The 14,897-nt window shown below is 43.8% G+C and overlaps 2 protein-coding genes across 11 annotated transcripts in view; one reads left to right on the top strand and one right to left on the bottom strand.

The window, feature by feature from the left end:
* Positions 1-1,002: 1,002 nt before the first annotated feature.
* LOC120453077 (eukaryotic translation initiation factor 3 subunit F-1) lies at positions 1,003-2,060 on the top strand. Its single transcript, XM_039637604.1, has one exon. It carries the CDS (start codon positions 1,103-1,105, stop codon positions 1,943-1,945), a length of 843 nt encoding a protein of 280 aa, XP_039493538.1. The 5' UTR covers positions 1,003-1,102; the 3' UTR covers positions 1,946-2,060.
* Positions 2,061-3,995: 1,935 nt separating this feature from the next.
* LOC120454631 (uncharacterized protein CG43427) overlaps positions 3,996-14,897 on the bottom strand; it is a 66,554-nt gene continuing 55,652 nt past the window's right edge. For 3 of the 10 annotated variants that reach the window (XM_039640109.1, XM_039640110.2, XM_044006256.1), the window contains 7 exons: positions 14,739-14,895; positions 12,885-14,126; positions 7,247-8,321; positions 6,498-6,871; positions 5,521-6,431; positions 5,113-5,321; positions 3,996-4,564 (listed from right to left, as the gene is read on the bottom strand). In XM_039640109.1, the coding sequence (XP_039496043.1) occupies positions 4,377-4,564; positions 5,113-5,321; positions 5,521-6,431; positions 6,498-6,871; positions 7,247-8,321; positions 12,885-14,126; positions 14,739-14,895 (4,156 nt within the window). In that variant the 3' untranslated portion in view covers positions 3,996-4,376. Of the gene's footprint in view, positions 4,565-4,836; positions 4,908-5,112; positions 5,322-5,520; positions 6,432-6,497; positions 6,872-7,246; positions 8,322-8,889; positions 9,403-9,449; positions 9,508-12,884; positions 14,127-14,738; positions 14,896-14,897 lie in introns of those variants that run through there. The other 7 variants (XM_044006257.1, XM_044006258.1, XM_039640117.1 and 4 more) reach the window with 7 other exon arrangements.

Below are 14,897 nucleotides of genomic sequence, written 5' to 3'. Positions count from 1 at the left end.
ACCTTCATTCTAGCGGAATCTCTCTATCTATTCGTCTAATATATCTGCTGCGTTCTCCTAAAAATGTATTTTTATATCTCCCTATAATAATGTTAGCAGACTTAGGCGATGAGATATTTTCATTTAAGTATCTTGGAGCGGCACAAAACATTGGGCATACCCATTACCCAAACAGACCCCGTGGAACTCCGTATAATAACAGAGCAGATCACCCAAATTGGCCTTTCGAATATTCCTACCGGTCACCAGGAAACTGAACAATGGATTCGTTTATAGCGACCTGGCAGCCCAGATACTTTAGGAAATTTTGTTAGGTTATTAAAATTAAATTGTTGCTTTGTGTCTTGTCTTGTTACATTTTTTAATTCAATAACAAATTATGTTATTATTTATTAGCTGATCAGTTGTACATCTACTTATATTATCTACATTCTCATTTTAATGTTTACTTCCATTACTCGCAGTAAAAGGGTGTTGACATTTCTCCTTGCACTTCCACTTGCTGAGTAAGGGGTATCAGATGGACGGGAAACTCGACTATACAGTTCTTTCGTGTTTAATTATATTTTCTTAATCAGGATCACTTCAGAATCAATCTGTCGCTGTGATCTTGGTAACTATAAAAGCTAGGAAGTTGAAATTAAGCATGCAAATTCTTGTGAAGCGGACGCAGAACATTACCACGCCCACTTTAACACCCACAAACAGAATAAAAGTCACATTAAAAATGTTGTATTTTGCAATCCTCTTTTGCCAATTTTTAAATAAACAAACATTTCTTGTTAGAAGCGTTGTGTGAAAACCACACAGGGCAGTTTTGTTTATGACAGTGTAAAGCAGGTTTAACAGGTAGTTAATGATTAAATTCAAATTTAAATACAATGTTCAATAAAATAACGCTTGCCACCGAATTCCATCGATACATCGTATTGCCGATATCGATAAGCAACCCACGACAGCCGCGATAGCTCCAAAGGCCATCCCCCGACTCCCGCACTATCGATAGGTCTTTTTCTTGCATCCCTAAAACATACGCTCAGCGTGGCTAAATAGAAATTTTGACGGAAATTCCACTTGCAAATCTACGCCAGCAGAAATTACCATGTCGGCCCTCAATCTGACCGTGCGCGTGCACCCGGTGGTGCTCTTCCAGGTGGTGGACGCCTTCGAGCGGCGGAACGCGGACTCGCACCGTGTCATCGGCACGCTGCTCGGTTCTGTGGACAAAGGTGTGGTGGAGGTTACCAACTGTTTTTGTGTGCCGCACAAGGAACACGACGATCAGGTGGAGGCAGAACTGAGCTACGCCTTGGACATGTACGACCTCAACCGCAAGGTGAACTCCAACGAGAGCGTGGTGGGCTGGTGGGCAACCGGTAACGACGTGACCAACCACAGCTCGGTAATCCACGAGTACTACGCCCGCGAATGCAACAACCCGGTACATCTCACCGTGGACACCTCGCTCCAGGGCGGAAGGATGGGCCTGCGCGCCTACGTCTGCATTCAACTGGGAGTGCCCGGCGGCAAGAGCGGCTGCATGTTTACGCCCATTCCTGTCGAGCTGACCAGCTACGAGCCGGAGACATTTGGACTCAAGCTGCTCCAGAAGACCGTCGGCGTTTCGCCCGCCCACCGTCCCAAGACCGTGCCGCCTATGCTAGACCTGGCTCAAATCTCGGAGGCCTCCACAAAACTTCAGTCCCTGCTGGACCTCATTCTCAAGTACGTTGACGACGTGATCGCCCACAAGGTGACGCCCGACAACGCCGTCGGCCGACAGTTGTTAGACCTTATCCACTCCGTGCCGCATATGACCCACGAGCAGTTCACCCAAATGTTCAACGCCAACGTGCGCAATCTCCTGCTGGTCATCACGCTTTCCCAGCTCATCAAAACTCAGCTGCAGCTCAACGAAAAGCTCACCTTCCTGCCCGCCGCCTAGAACGAGGGCTGTTGTTGAATTGGTGATATCTACTAAGGGCGCAATTGTAAATGGACTCTTTTTTATTCATGGGTCTACGTAATAAAGTGCTCGAGTGGGCAAAAAAATAAAAAAACTTGTATAGATTAATCTGGTCAGAATGCATTCATACTAGACAAAAGCAGTGACACCGCGGCGATCAATGAATATGTGGCGTTTGAAGGAGCATTTAATTATACCAAAGTCTCTAACACAACAAAAAAAAATAAAATTAAGCAACAAACTGCGCGTAACACAAGATGTTTTTAGATTCTTCGGTTTGACATTACTTTCGTACAAATGTCATGGGCTCGTACAAATGTTTGTGTGGACTCTACTGTTCTATAGGGTTTTTAGGGAGTCGCTTCGGTGCTGAGTTTATTGTGAAAATGGTACATACAGCTGCGAAAAATAAACAGTAAAACTTTGAATAAGTCTCCTACCTTCAATTTAGGATTTAAAAAGAGCTGAAACACCTTTTTAGAAAGGTAAAACAATTCACTCATTGGGAAATGACAAAGAACTACAATTGTTATTTTTATTCATATCCGACCAAGGCTCTCATCTGACCCTAAAAAGATCATCTATTTTTCGCATGTCCAATTTAAATGTTCCTTGACCAACTTAATGCGCTTGGGTATATCTCTCCCATTTAAACGAGGGACTTTTCTTGGACTACAACCTTTTACACCATGTTTCCTTAGACATGTGAGAACTGTAGCGGATATGTTAAGATCCTTTTTCAGTTCGGTAGCAGCGTCACGTCACGTTTATCCGAAGTGCAAAGCTTTCCCCGTCCCATTTTAATACATTTTTTAAGGTACGTTTTAAAAATAATGTTGGAAATAGAAAAAAAAGGAATAAAATAAGCGGGGCATCACAAGGATGCGCTGCGTCTTTCTGTGCAATTTACATGCGCAGCATTTTAACTTTTAAAGGTTCCTGAGATCTTGACGTTCATACGGACATGGCCAGATCGACTCGGCTAGTAATTCTGATAAATATTACAAGTAACTCTACGAGTAAAGGTGGTTTTATGACCTATTTAAATATATATAAGACGACTGGTGAGACCACTCGCCAATGAGTTTGTCTGTCTGCGAATCGGCTGCTGTGAAGGTTGATCTAATCACCCATTAGAGTTATCAGGAGATCCCTTAGAATAGCGTAAATGGAGACATACAAAGGAAGCCCGAACGCACGCAGAGCAGCACGTGTTTGAACATTTCTCAGCCTGGATGCCGTTCCCCAAACTTGACTGAAAAAGGTCCATGTACGTTTTATTATCGTCTTGTGAAGTGGGACTTTTGCTGAGAGTTTGCTTGACCGCAGGAGCCAGTCCAGCTTTTCGGTAATGCGACAGGACGACAGGTAGAAAGGGACAATTTTTTTTTGAATTGAGCAATAGAATGCTAAAAGGTTGCACTTTCTTAAATTTTTGGAAATGTAACCAATGATCAGTTTAAAAACGGCTTACGGCTTTTTCCAACTTTAAAGAACTATATCTCCGAGTCCTTGCAGTATTACCCCAAAAATACCTTAGATTTATTATATTTTTATTATTTTCGCCCCCCCCCCCCCCCCCCCCCCGCAGATATTGATCATGTTAAAAAAACACTTTTTTAATTGAAATAGTTTATTAAAAAAATACAAGAAATTAATATATCTTCTTTGATGTATTTATACAGAAAAATTATTCATATTTTTAAAAGTTAATTATACAATCCAAGATGTGTATAGAATATACAAATGTATGCGTAATTACAATAAATAAAAATAACTGATATTAGAAATTAAATCTTTCACGTTATTTGCTCCTCTAATGAAGCTTAAAGGTATGTATGTATGTATATAATAATAAAACCTTATGTGGATGGGTGTTTGTATATAGTTTAAGGTACATTGGATACGTCGTTAGGTATTTTAAGTGGGCAGTAGCGTGTACAAAAAGTTAAATTTAGAAACAATCGAATTCTCGGCACGAAAAGAAAATGGTAGAATGGTACAATTATAAAATTTTAACACTTTAAAGTTTATCTTTTTTTTTGTTTTTGATGTTGTCTATTTTTTATTTTCAACACACATTTTAATTGAACTGTAAATCTTACTTTGATTATAGAGAGCTTGACTTTTAAACATGTAGAATATGTTGTATAAAATGTTAAAATCTAGCTAAAAACATTAAATCATTTCGTACGGATGCATATAGAAGTGATTAATATTAATCTAAAACATTTTGGAATTGACTTTCCACTCAACATATGTGGGTATATATGTGAACATACGAATTATCATCTCTATTTAATATATATGTATTACTAGTACAACAACAACAATCAATGTTGCAAAAGCAACAGAGCAACAACAACACCAATTTTATTTTATAATCAACTTCCGTTTCCTTGGCAAGGACTCAGACGCAGCTGAACTTAATTCCGTCGTCACTGGAGTAGCAGTTTTGGCAATGCAGCTTGTGGTTTCGCACACGGACATCGGTTCCATTGAGGCCATCTCCCAGCTGGACATGGCAGACGCAACACTTGAAGCAGTTGATGTGGTAGAACAGCAAAAGAGACTCGATGATCATGGCAGCGCCGCGGCCTGTGGAATTTTTTAAAGGAACATTTAGCATAGTTGCAGGATTGGCAAACATCTAGAGTTAAGCAAATTTAAAATAAAAAGCTTGTTCTATTTTGTATAAACTGTGCACAATTGTAACAAAAGTTAAGTGATTGTAAGCCGCGTTACCGTAGAATACAAAAATAAGACAAAATAAAGGCTGTAGCTAACACCACGTCATACATACTATATCTTGGTTTCAAGATTTATTTAATATACCTAAAATATTTGAAATTGTTTCTCTAGTCTTTTTAAAATTACACCCATACAATATATTTCAGCGCTTTGTGCACCTGCCGACAATTGTCGTGAGTGCAGCCCAGATCTGGCACAGACATGTAAGTGAGATTGAAAACTTATTGATAAAAAGTTTATAACCATGGAATGAGAAAGCATTAAATGATCGACCGAACACAACCATGAGACATATATAAGATGCTCTCTGTGACAACAAGCCTAAAAAATGTTCTCAAAAAATGGACGATGAATAAGAGGGGTATGGGGTTTAAAAGAAGAACTATAACACTCACAACCAACGTAGTAGCAAAGTTTACCTAATTCGTCGCCACAATGGGAGCACTTCTTTTTGCCACTGACGCTTAGTACCTTCTCCTGCCCTTGACTGCTGTTGCCATTGATGCTGCTGCCATTCGTGACATTCTTCACACTCTTCAGCTCCTGCTGCTTCTGGTAGACATTGTTGCCATTTACCTGGCTATAGTTTCCGTTGCTATCGAAGCTATTGGTAAATAAAAATAGAGTTATAATAAAGAGTATAAAAAAACATAATTTTTACCTAAATGGTATTAGAATACAGCAAGTCTTTAGTTTCTAAGCTATCACATAATATCTAAATAATGTCCTTAAGCAATTATTGATCGAAGCTTTAGTTTATAGGGAAGTAGAATTGGCTTTGCCACCTAGATTGTTCTACTCACCGCTTTCGATCGCCGATTCCTTTGCTCTGCACCCGCTCCGTCAAAGTTTGTATAATGGAATCGGGCAACGGTTTGCCCATTGACTTGCCCGCCGGTATAGGTCGCCTATTAAGTTGCTCAATGCGTCGTTGCTCTGCCTCCTGGAGTAGCCAGTGGTTGTTATTGTAGAGGGCTCCGCCGTAGTCCGGCATGGATTTGCGCTTTTGCTGGTGGGACGACAACCATGCCACATCGCTGGTCTGTTGGCTGTCATAACTTCTCCGCTGCTGCACCTGCACCCACCCGTCCGCGTATTTTGGTTTGGGGGTGGCACTTAGAGCGAGCAGTGTGTTTCTGGACATATTGCTCAAGTTTTGTGCCGACTGGTGATGGCAAGCTGTCGCTACCGGCGCTTGGATGGAATACCCTTGACCGGGGAGCCGTGGCGACATTGGTGTTTCAGCGATCTTTACCAGAGAGCCACCGTACGGAGCTGGTTGTTGCCGCTGCCTCGTGCTAACCGCATAATCTGGCTCTAGGCTATGGCCAGTGGCATTCAATTGCATAGCCCTCAAAGGCTTTGTTGGCGGCGTTGGCGGCAACATCAGACAGTTGGAGAACTCGTTTAGATCTGACATGGACTTGCGGTAGTCCGTGTCCATCTGCTGATATGCATGCAGACCCAATTGTTGCTGCTGCTGCGGAACATTGGCGTAAATCTGCTGCGAATGCGGTGGTGGCATTGAAACCTGGTGGTGTTGCGATGGTTGGAAGGCACTTAGCATTCCGTTTCCGATTCCTAGGCCGTGGTGCAGATCCTGCAACGAGCGCCGGTTGTTCGACATCAGCATCTTGGCTCCGTGATGCAACTCTCGTCGAGCAATATTTTCTCGGAGCACAAGATTCTCACGTTGCCGTTTTAGTTCCTCCTGCTGTGAAAGAGTAGAGTTAGGCGCAGTGTTCTTTGCTAAGCATACTTTTTTTGTGCCCAAACTTACCGAAAAGTGAAGTAGCTCGCGTTCCACCCGCAACATCTCTCCCTGCTCCCGGATCTTATCCTCAATGGACTGCATCTTGGCATTGGCCGTTGCTGTAGCTTCGCTCAAAGATTGGGTGGCCGCAGCTGCGGCCGTCGCTGATTCTGTCCAGGACTCGGCCGAGTTTCCCCTGACCGTCTGGAGAAGCGGCGTCTGGGCAGCAAGGATGCTCTCATTTTGGTATATAACTTCACCAACTTGGGCGGTCGACGGTGGTGGAGGCAAGGGCGGGGGCGTGGCCTCTGACTGTGTATCGTTCTCCTCAGAGGAGTTTGTGTAGTGTTCACTGCTCTGACGCGAATGGTTTTCAGAAACTCCAGAATCGCGACTTTCGCCTTCGACAGTAATAAGCAAATTATGAGGTTTATATTGGATTAAATTTGTATTATGATAGCAGCAGCAAAAGTCAACTATGTACATATATCTAAGAGCAAAGGAAAGGTCTAACCCTTTGGAACAGATAATTAGTTCCTTCAAAACAAAATTGGGAAAGCATCTCAGTGAAAGCTTTGTCAGCTCCATGAGAGACGCACACTAAACGGCTTTTATATACTTAACCTCGCGGGGCAAATGGGGGCCAGTCGACACCCTTCCAGCTTGTGATTTGCTTATTGCTATCTTCTCTCGTTTATGCCTTGTTGGTTTGTTATCGGCTTTCTTTCACACACATCAAAGCTTTTGCAGCTATACAAAAACCTATATCGACTCACCTGTGTCAGAACTGTCGCAGAGTCCCGCCTTGATGTACAGCTGCTTCTCCAGTCGCCGCTCCTCCTGCAAGAGCTGCGCCATATCCGGCGGCGGGGCCACCGTGAGCTCGAGATAGGTTTCCATGTCGTCGAGATCGCCGTCGGTTTCGATGCCCAGGAAGCTGGATCGCTTGTTGCGCAACTCCTTCTTGATCCGTTTGGTCGAGTTCATCCTCTTGATAGGCGGAGAGGGATGGGCAGGTTGTCCCTCAAGGTGCCGGCGAGTGCCGTTCGATATGGTCTCGTAGGTGTTGTCCGATGACCAGGTGTCTGTGTTGTGGCCAAGACTGCTGGCCAGTCCATCCAGCTCGTCTATATGGCCCTCGCCCAACGGAATCGGACTCTCGGTGGGCGGTGGCGGTGGCTTCTCCTTGGGTGGCTCCATCAGCCCTACTGGCGCTCCCAATGATCCCTGACTAATCTCCAGGGCAGAGTACAAGATCTCGACATTTTCGTAGACAGGCACCGGCCTTAAATGCTTAGGGGCATCGTAATAGGGCTCCGTGGTCTTCGGCACTTGGTAGTACGGCTCTGGTTGTTCCCCCGGAGTTGTTGGTGGCACATGGGTCGCTGCCGATGTTGCTGCTGTGCTGCTCTCTTTTTGATTCCTGCTGTTGTTGGTTTGATTAGGGCTTTGATTATTTTCGTTATTTTTGCTGATTTGGTTGTTTGGAATGCTTCCTCTATGACTTCTTAGCGTCGCTTGGATCTGTGTGTTTATCGTCATCGTTGCTATCTGTTCATTATCTACTTCATGCATAGATATAGTCGAGCTGACATTCTCATAGATGGGCTCTCGTCCCCCCTGCATCTGCTTATCCGTTTTATTTGGCATTTCCCCACCCTCGTTATGTAATTCCCCTTGTTTAATGGACTCCTCATCGTGCCGCTCTTCGCAATTTGCCACCTGCTCCTCCGGCTGATCTCTCAACTCCTCCTTCTCTTCCTGCTTCTGTGGATGTTGTGCCTTGTCCATTGGCTTGGTTATCGCTTCGCGATCAATAGCTTGCAGTGCCAATTCAAGAGCTTCGTTGATCTGTAGGGTGGGATGAGGTGGGCGTGACATGGCGAGCGAGCGAGAAAGCATCAAAAGCGTGCATGACAGAAAGATAAAGAGAGAAAAATGCGCATGGATCGCATGAGTTTTAGTAGGTTCAAACATATGATGTTTGGCTAATTAAACAAAAACAAATTAACATAAAGAAATTAAATTAAAATATACGCCGCATATTGTGTAACCCATAGCTAAGGGGAAAACAGAACAATGCACTTCCCGGAATCAGCACGACAATACACCCAATATATGTATAGGCTGATTACCAACTTATTATCTGGAACTGGAGTGAAGTCATATAACTATGTGCTTCAACTCGGATTATAAGTGGTAGGATTAAATGGGTAGTGTTTTTTATTTAAAACTTTAGTAAGAAGTTAGTAAATTCAGAAATATGTCGCCTGCGTTGGTCGACTGAAGTGTTCGTAACGTAACCGACAAAAGAAGTGCTTTTGTCCCTTCAAATAATATGTGTGTATGACATTTTATCACCTCTTTCCGATCCCTATAAACTCGCAAGAGATTCCAAGAACCGAAACCATACGCTTACCCCTGGTGTATGATCGACACGATTCAACGAACTGGAGCGCTGCAATCACTTTAGTTGGTATCTGTGGGATGTAGTTTAGGTACTGTCCAATGCGAATAATTCGCGATTATATTATTACGGCGTGCCGTAAAGATAACACACAGACGCAAGTGTGGGATCAATAATATACGGAACTACCCCGCCAGAACCAATTCCGTGGAAAGCTTTAAGTATACTAAACGTAGGCGCTGCAGCGTCAAATTGGCGATTTGTTTAGATACCAAGGGGTACCAATACCAAACAAGGGCGTACAGACGGGGGTTGGATGCAACTGCACGACCCCCCAAAGTATGCAGCGCCGAACTGAAGCTGAACTGAAACCCCACTAGGCGGATGAGTGACTTTGGTCATTTTATACAAGCGCTAAGTGGGTAAAACGCAACATGCAATGCAACTTAGAATGAATACAGGCGAGACAACAAAACAAACAGAAATAAAGGGAGAACATTGAAAAGAAGAGTACAAACAGCATAACACAAAAGGCACAAACTAGGGGGAAATGAGATTGAGAGACCGCTTACCTCGGAAATTGTATACTTGCAACAACTTTTGCTGGCAGTAAGCATGTAAGCTATGCAACTGCATTAAAAGATAAGTCATATTTAAAAGTTTTTAGCCGAGAAAAGAGGGCAAGGCATGTAAGAGAAATATATACACGAATTATGACAAAAGGTGAATAAGATAGCATGTACAATCAAGCCTTAAACAAAAACCCTCAACCTATGGTATAAGGATGGGAAATCCAGGGGATCGGGAAACGGCATTATGTAGACATGTGGAATATCAGGATCCATTGCTTTGCCCACATCTATTGATTGCTATTTTTTAGATCATTTTCTCTTTCTCTGTAGTTTGAACTTTGCTAGCAAATTTAAAGTCACTTCACGGAGCCGACGTTAATAACATACGCATAAACATCTAAAATCAACTTTACACAAAATAAACATTTAATTTCTACGCCTATTTGATACACTGTTTGCATCTACATCATGATATTCTACACCGCAACTGAACTAACCTGCCAAGCAGTGAAAGCAGTTGAATTTCTAGCAACACGTACATATAATTAAAAGCGGCGTGTAGAATAATGAATTTAAGTTATCAATACTGCAGTTTTATCAGCTTGATATAGATTTTAGTTAAAATTTATTAATAAAATAGAACATCAATTATATTTCGATTGTATTATTAATTTTTATAGTTATTTACTTTATTTGGTATGCTTTTGCGGTTTTAATCCTCTTTGTGTATTAGCGCGAAAAGTATACGATCTTCCTTTTATTTTGGTGTGTACGTTTGTGTATAAAATATATAACCATAAAACATATGTTTGACAATTGTTTATATAAAATCAAATTTTCTATTCATATTTAATTTTTGGGTTTAGTATGTAATTAAATAAAGAAAAAATGTAACTTACGTAGCTTGAGCCCATAACTAAAAGTAAATAAGAACTGAATAATGTCAAAAAGAACGGAACCGTAGTAAAAATAAATTCGATTGAAATGATCATTCGTTGATTATTATTTTGATTGTAAAATGTTCAAGTACCAATTCGATAAACCTATGTTAATCTGAGAGAGCCATTTATGTCAATGAATAGCTTGGCTCTTTTCTAAGCTACTCTAATGTCGCAAAAGCGCTGGAGAGATCACGTACCACTCCGATATCTAGGGAATTCTAAACACCCAATCTTGTAGGTCTGTCTGGCGATATTGGTGACTTTGACACCAGTGTTAATTCTCCAGTTTCAAGATTTCGTCGTCTAGCAAATCGCTTATTTCCTGGGTCAGCGCCTGTTCTGTGGTATTTTCCTCTAAAATCTCATTTGTAGTGATCTTTTTGCGAATCTCAATGTTGACAGGAGCAGGTGACTTGGGCAGAGGAGGTGGCACTACTTCGACCTCCAGCTCACTTGTCAAATAAAATTTTGAATTGTCTACCCGAATAAACTCATCCGCATTGACCACATCTACGCCACTTTTGGTGCTGGTGAGCACCACCTTTTTCTCAAGGGTCTCATTCAGGGTGGGATGATGCTGCTGCTCTTCCTGATGCCCAAAGTTTCTACGCAAGAAATCAAATATGTTCTTGGCTTTCTTCTCCTTAGCTGGTGATGCATGGTGCTGAGTCTGTTCCTCTGTCTTGGGGGAACTGGGTGGGGAAATCTCCATGACCTTGATCTTTGTTTCCACCACATGAGTGCGCGCTATTACCGGCTGCTGAACACTTTCCGATAGGTGTGAGGGTGTAGTTGGTTCATAACCCGCTCTACTTATTGAATCAGTTCCAGATGCCGTAATACAGCAAGGTTTGGGTATGGGAATCTTCGATCTGCGACCTAGGAGAGGCGTCGACGGTTTCTCCTCCGGCATCGAAGTCTTCATCATCTGACTGCTAGCTTTACGCTCCTCTGCAATGATCTGCTCGCAAGTGTTAATCAAAGCCTTCGAGTGAGCTGCCCTGACATTGCTAATGGGTGAGCTTGGTCTGTTTGTGTATCTATCACACTTTTTCACCTCCTCCTCACTGATGTCCTGGAAGCCAGTGGCCGGTACTGGACCCTTCCTCACATCAATGCTTTCACATATAGGCTCCTCTGCTGGTGCCAAGCAGTCTAGTAGGCCCGTACACAGGGAAATGTCTTCCTGGGTGGGTAAGCCGTCTAGCTCCCTTAGTGCTTCGGACTTATCTATGCCATCACATTTGTTCACCAGATCCTTGGTCACAATCTGGACACCAATATTCGGCTGGGGTGATTTGGTCAAATCGATCTTATCACAGTGCATCTCCTTTACAGCAAACTGCTCTATTCTTCTACGGTCTTCTTCTGCCAGTTGGATATTCGTTGGTGCTTCTCTATCCAGGAATTGCTGACACAAAGCCACATCCACCAAAGGCGAGGTGGGTCGTGACGAAGCGAGCTTGAACAAGCTGGATTCATTTGGGAAACAGGCTTTCAAGGTAGGCATTTCGCTGGGCGAAGATGTGTGCATGTACAGTGAGTCGTTAGGTGCTAGGGGATCAAGACTTTCGTTTGCCCGGGCGCCTATTTTGCTAGGGGGCGTGTGTACAATTGCCTTGGTTTGACCAACAACTGGGGCATAATCCCCGGAGCTGCGATCAACCTCGTCAAGCTGAACTCGTTTCGGCTGCATTGGAGAAGAGGGTGATGTGATCTGGGTAATGCGATCGGTAGGCAAAGGTTTCTGCGACGAAATGGATGAGGTAATCGAATTGGAATCGATCTGGCTAAAGCAATTAGTAAGGGCTTTCACAGTATTTGGTTTAGGCAGCTCGTTGGGTTCAACGATGGTCATAGGAGGACTGCACATTACCACTTTTGGCGAAGGAATCGCTTCTTTAACAGGATGCTCAGTCCTTACAGTTTTCTTCGGGACAGCTGGTGGCGTGGGCGGCTTGTCCAGGTGCCGTGAATTAAAAATCTCCACACGCCCATTGATACTAAAATGGGGCGGTAAAAACCCAGAGTTGGGGGGCGAACTTTGAGGATTTATTTGTCCCTTAGGGTCGAACGCTAACCTCAATGCTTTGGGCGACATGGGGGGCTTGCCTAGTGGTCGCGGTACCTGGGTGGAAATCGAAGTAGACGGTACTGGTGTAGGTATTGGTATGGGGGAATTACTTGGCGGCTTGGTAAAGTCAATGATCTGCGTAAGCTGACCTGACGGGGTAACCAGCTCACAGACCTCTTTCAGATCGTCGTCGTTTTGAAAGGTTTCCTTGAACATTTTAAGCAAATTGCGATGATGGACCATTTCATTGGAGGGCTTTCTACGCAAGTTACAATTGGGAAAAGAGGATACCGAATTTGGAGAGGATGTGGGATTGAGAGTGGGGCCAGATTTGGACACCGACACCGCTGAAGCAGCTACTACATCAACATCACAAGGACTTATCTTAGCGGGATCGATAAAATTGTTAGTATAACTTACACTAAATTCCATATCCCGCAATGGAGGAGCAGCCGCTAGATTGACCGCCTGTGCTGGAACCTGAGCGGCTGTCGGTTGTTGGATTCTTTGTTGGACCGACGGAAGAGCTGGAGATGTTGGCAATGGCGAGGGATACAGATCAGTTAGCTCATCGAACTCCGCTTCAATTTGGTTGACCGCATTGGCTGCCTCCTCTAACTGGCGCTCCTCGAGGGCCAAGGCGACGATGGCTGCGTTGAGTTGCTGTTGCTGGTGCAGTTCATCAGTTGTGTCCTCCTGAATGCCGCTATCATTATTGGTGTCTGCCACCGGCGGTTCCTCTATAATTAGGGCAGGAGGAGCTGACGTAGATGCACACAAAGTGGTTTGGCTATGTGGAGTGTGCTTATTTTTCAGTTGCTGCTGCTGGCGCATACGCTCCTCTTCTCCCCTCATGATCTCCAGTTGTCTGGCATCGATTAGGGCAACCAACGGTGGCTTCTTCTGCTCCTCTTTGACAACGGACTTCTGTAGGCTATTCAAACGCAGCTTAAGAGGCGGCACCGGCACATCCACACTCTTGCTGGAACTGAACGCCTTTCGCTGCTGTTCCAAACTCTGCATGCGATCTCGAATACTGGAGAGGTCATTAGAAAGACGCCTCACCTCCGACGCAGTGGGAGCTGCATTTCCATTGGTAAAACCATCTCGAAGAAGATTTGAGGCAGCAGGAGCACCTCCGTTAGAGACTTCCGCCTTGGCCTGCTCGAAGATTTCCTTGCGTTTGGATATGTCCACCTTGGGCACGTCCACCTTTTGCTTCTCTACACCCTCCTGCGTGTCGCTTGGCGATGTCACCTCAAAACCACTTAATCGATCCTCAATTTTAGAGCCCCGCCTTGTGGGATAAGCAACGGGTTCTCCAATCCTCTTGCCGTTGGCATTTTCATTGTCATTGCTGTTGGCCAGATGAACTCTTTGCTTGTAGTCCTGGATGGCTCCCTCGTAGGTGTATTCACAGAGATCCGGAGAACTAGCTTGCGCAGTACTGGCGGACGTGTCGTATCCTGACGAGGAGATGTATTCCCGCCCCGCTGATTTGGAGGAACCCGGCTGGCCAACAGCCACTCTGTTCCTGTGGTTCCCATTGCTGCCGTTGCGGTTTATGTGATTCAGCTGCTCGTCCACGTTTTGGACAGTTTCTCCAGCAACTCCAGAGCTAGATGCTCCAATCGCAATATCCAGCTCCGCCGCATGGTCGCTCTGTGGAGGTAAAACATTTAGAATTTGTACAGAAAATATAGGAAAGTTTATAATGGAAGTTTATTTTTTCCACCTGACAACACACTAGTTGTACTAGACTTTCTTAAAGCTTTACAGTCGTGGGCAATAAATGTAACATTCGCTATCCTACCCGCTTTAATCCATCTTCCTCGGTTATCTGATATTCGAGGCGCTCTTTTAATATCCCAAGCACAGACAACAGTTTGTGTGTCAACCAGTTACTAATTGCTTAAGCAATATCCTATTTTATATGCTGAGGTTTTGAAAATGTTTTGTACAAGCTCCATCGTTCGTAATCTTGTCCCTTTCATAAGCTGTCGATTTAATTGATAATTAATTTGAATTGTATTCTATTTGTGTATTTAGCCCATGTCACATCGCTTCGCTGGCCACACTTTTGCCACTAGAAACAGTTGAAAGCTAGTGCTTCAGTTGCAGGCAAAATACAAATGAGATATAATTGTTACTATAATAGCTTATAAGCCATTAATGAGTTAATGGCAATAAAATTGAGGCGGAGAAATCTTACTAGAAATGCTTCTAAATATGTCCTTGCTACTGTGGCAATGTGCATCGTTGGTTGCAACTCACCATAACACTGTTATTGTCATAGTCCTCGGACAGGCTGCTCTTTCCGCTGGCACTGCTGGTCCCGATCCCCAGATCACTCAGGTCGTTTGTTTCATTCTCGTTGTATACGGCCAGAGAAGCCAGCTTGGCACGTCCTCGTGATCCGCCTCTTCCAGCCCT

Source organism: Drosophila santomea, chromosome 3R (genome assembly GCF_016746245.2).
Source record: "Drosophila santomea strain STO CAGO 1482 chromosome 3R, Prin_Dsan_1.1, whole genome shotgun sequence".
In the NCBI taxonomy this organism is placed as follows: Eukaryota; Metazoa; Arthropoda; class Insecta; order Diptera; family Drosophilidae; genus Drosophila; species Drosophila santomea.
Note: the sequence above shows the minus strand (reverse complement) of the source record. Positions and strands in the feature narration are given on the sequence as shown.